The 3,360-nt window shown below is 41.0% G+C and overlaps 1 protein-coding gene across 1 annotated transcript; it reads left to right on the top strand.

Moving 5' to 3' along the window:
* The first annotated feature begins 251 nt into the window (after positions 1-251).
* LOC148876151 (alcohol dehydrogenase-like) lies at positions 252-3,106 on the top strand. Its single transcript, XM_088966232.1, has 10 exons — positions 252-354; positions 983-1,119; positions 1,268-1,314; positions 1,401-1,726; positions 1,816-1,898; positions 1,972-2,047; positions 2,140-2,201; positions 2,286-2,381; positions 2,473-2,634; positions 2,722-3,106. Exons 1-10 carry the CDS (start codon positions 318-320, stop codon positions 2,836-2,838), a joined length of 1,143 nt encoding a protein of 380 aa, XP_088822358.1. The 5' UTR covers positions 252-317; the 3' UTR covers positions 2,839-3,106.
* Positions 3,107-3,360: the final 254 nt, after the last annotated feature.

The raw sequence follows: 3,360 nt of genomic DNA on the forward strand, positions 1-3,360 counted from the left end.
CCACGCAAACTGAAACGCAGTGATATAAACAATGAACTATCGATAGCTTCTATCGACGGAACTCGGAAGGTGGCGAGGGATGGACATGTATTTTCCTCGTTTGGATTAATTTCTTCAATAGTATCTGAAAATGTCGGAGCTCAACAGTCGGCGTGGAGCGAAAGCGGAAGCTGCAAAAGAGAGCCGCCGTTGGAGGGCTCCACTTACACTGAGTTAGTACTATAAATATCCTCACGCGCAAGGCCATCTCTGTGATCACTACAAGTTCTTTAGTGCAACACAAGAAGGATTTCGTGAAGGAAGAAAACAGAAAAGAGATGTCGAGCACATCTGGTCAGGTCATACGATGCAAAGGTACTGCCCGTTGATGTTTTCCTTTTCTTATTTGCTGCGGCATTTGGAGGTTTTTTTTCTTCGTTTGTTTTGGTCTTATATTTCGGTTCTTTGGTTCAGTTTCTTGGTGGGTTTTTGCTCTGTTTTTTCTTCTTCGATTTTTATATTTTTAGAGAGAAAATTTCACAACACCAACCTGTTGATTTCTTGTTAGTGGGGTTCCTACATTACTTCTTTGGAGTGATCATTTTTTTGTTTATGAGTTGGGTTTTGTTTGATAAATGGGTTGTTTCGTTTTGATCGATGCTCGACCACTAGTGCCGATCGCATTTCCCAATACTTTTAGAAGATCAGCCCATTTAATTTTCTATTAGATTGTGTCAATTAGGATTTCAGGGTTTCATTGGCCATCGTTCTGTTTGCTTTTGATGGTTTCTGCCAACTCTAGCTTCTCTCTGATATTGTTGGGAAATTGGCTATTTGTATGGAGTATGGTGTTTGGTTGATTGCTGACGGTTGATCTAAGATTAGTGCAAGAAAATAAATAGTTTAGTAATGCATGAAGTGTCTGATGGGTATTTTAATTGGATGCATATAACTTCTCGATCAACTTTACTTAACTAGTCCTCTGTTGTGTCTGGGTATGTAGCTGCGGTGGCTTGGGAAGCAGGGAAGCCAGTGGTGATCGAAGAAGTCGAGGTGGCTCCACCACAGGCAATGGAGGTCCGAGTGAAGATCCTCTTCACTTCCCTCTGCCACACTGACGTTTATTTCTGGGAGGCCAAGGTAATTATTTCCGGAGGAAACTTAATTTTCTCTGCACAAGGGCACAGTAGTGAATAACACAAATGAATGAGAAACTGATTTGTTTGTCGGTTATTCTTATCTTTCTCATCTTTTAGCTTGAGACTGAGACTGGTTTCTGACTTCTCAGGGACAAACACCCGTCTTTCCTCGAATATTTGGCCATGAGGCAGGAGGGTATGTATATTTTCAAATTAAGTGAAAAGAAATTAAAGAAATACCCAAGAATCTGCATTCTTACTGTATATTTTCTGAAAATTTAGAATCGTGGAGAGCGTAGGAGAAGGGGTGACGGATCTCAAACCAGGAGACCATGTCCTCCCTATATTCACTGGGGAGTGCAAGGAGTGTGCCCATTGCAAATCAGAGGAGAGTAACATGTGTGATCTCCTCAGGATCAACACTGAGAGAGGTGTAATGCTCAGTGATGGAAAGTCGAGGTTCTCTATCAAGGGGAAGCCTATATACCACTTCGTTGGCACCTCCACCTTCAGCGAGTATACAGTGATCCATGTTGGCTGCCTCGCCAAGATCAACCCTTCTGCTCCCCTTGATAAAGTCTGCATCCTTAGTTGTGGGATCTCTACAGGTTGGGTGAAAAACTAAATCAGTTTTCAATTCCCTCTGTATGTTGCTAGTTTCCTCTTTCATATATTGATCGGTTGTTCGGATTTTAAGGTCTTGGTGCTGCCTTGAATGTTGCAAAACCCAAAAGGGGTTCAACAGTTGCTGTTTTTGGATTAGGGGCTGTCGGTCTTGCTGTGAGTTTCTCATTCTAAACTCTTCTGGGTTCTGCTCTCTCTTCTTATTGAAAGCTTTGTTTTACATGATTAGGCTGCCGAAGGGGCAAGAATTGCAGGGGCTTCAAGAATCATAGGTGTTGATTTGAACCCCAAGAGATTCAACGAAGGTACTTCTATTGAGTTCCCATTTGTACAATTAGTACTCTCTAATAGTGTAGTTGCAGGGTTATTATCAAAACTGATTGATTGTTGCTTACAGCCAAGAAGTTTGGAGTGACGGAGTTTTTGAACCCGAAGGACTATGACGAACCAATTCAAGAGGTTAGTTCCTAAGCATTTGAGCATAACGAAGTTCTTGTTTCAATTTGACAGACTAATTTTTTCATTCTGAATTTGATTCACTAGGTGATTGCTGGGATGACAAGCGGAGGAGTAGACAGAAGTATCGAGTGTACCGGCAACATCAATGCCATGATATCTGCATTCGAATGTGTTCACGACGTAATTTATATTCTTACTAAATCGTGAATCCCCTCTGATCTAGTACTAGAACAGTGAAAGAGAGGGACTGAATTTTGGGGTTTGCTTGCAGGGTTGGGGTGTTGCAGTACTGGTAGGCGTTCCGAGCAGAGATGACCAATTCAAGACCCACCCCATGAACATTTTGAATGAGAGAACTCTCAAAGGAACCTTCTTTGGCAACTACAAGCCCCGTTCTGACATACCCTCAGTTGTCGAAAAATACATGAACAAGGTGAGTAGTCATTTTCATTTCAGATCAAACAGTGATTGGAAAACTTTGTTTTTAGTTAACATTTAACCTTTTTTTCTTCCTTTGCAGGAACTTGAGTTGGAGAAGTTCATAACCCACGAAGTCCCATTTGCAGAGATCAACAAGGCCTTTGAGTACATGCTGCAAGGAGATGGCCTTCGATGCATCATTCGCATGGGCGCATAGAACCAGGCCAAACGAGGTTTCAGACTTGCATTCTCTAGAAAACCTGGTTTCCTAAGCAGCAGTTGTGTACCATTCTTGAGTTTGTTGCGGGCTAGGAAATAGGCATTAGTCTTGGTTTGGTTTTGATTTCAGAGTTAATGGAGTATAGCAGTTTTATGGCGTTTGGCAGTTGAAACATATAAAGCATCTTGTTTAGTACAACTGTACAAGACTTCCTGTTTGGGAAGAGGTAATGCAAACTAATAAAATGCGTGGAATGCTATAGCAAGCAATGCTGTTGGAACTTAGAAGTTAGAACAAGCTCACGGTTGTATCATTAAACAGATACATGGTTGAATGGAGAACCCATCTCCATATCTACAAAGGAAGTTTTTTTTTTCTTTTTTGGGCTATTACGAAAATCCATACGAATTATATAAACATGTTAATAATACTGAATTGAAAGCCCCAAATGATCGATCATAAATAAATTATAATAGATAAGTTATTCATGGCTATGTGCTCTGCTCTGGCTGAATTAAG

The sequence above is a fragment of the Nelumbo lutea genome, chromosome 1 (assembly GCF_056320005.1).
Source record: "Nelumbo lutea isolate HS-2025 chromosome 1, American lotus-T2T, whole genome shotgun sequence".
Classification (NCBI taxonomy): domain Eukaryota; kingdom Viridiplantae; phylum Streptophyta; class Magnoliopsida; order Proteales; family Nelumbonaceae; genus Nelumbo; species Nelumbo lutea.

Coding starts and splice junctions, on each gene's coding strand:
- LOC148876151 (XM_088966232.1), top strand. CDS start 318: ATGTCGAGCACATCTGGTCAGGTCATACGATGCAAAG. Junction 1,315..1,400: donor TTTGGCCATGAGGCAGGAGG/GTATGTATATTT, acceptor CTGAAAATTTAG/AATCGTGGAGAGCGTAGGAG. Junction 1,899..1,971: donor TAGGGGCTGTCGGTCTTGCT/GTGAGTTTCTCA, acceptor TTACATGATTAG/GCTGCCGAAGGGGCAAGAAT.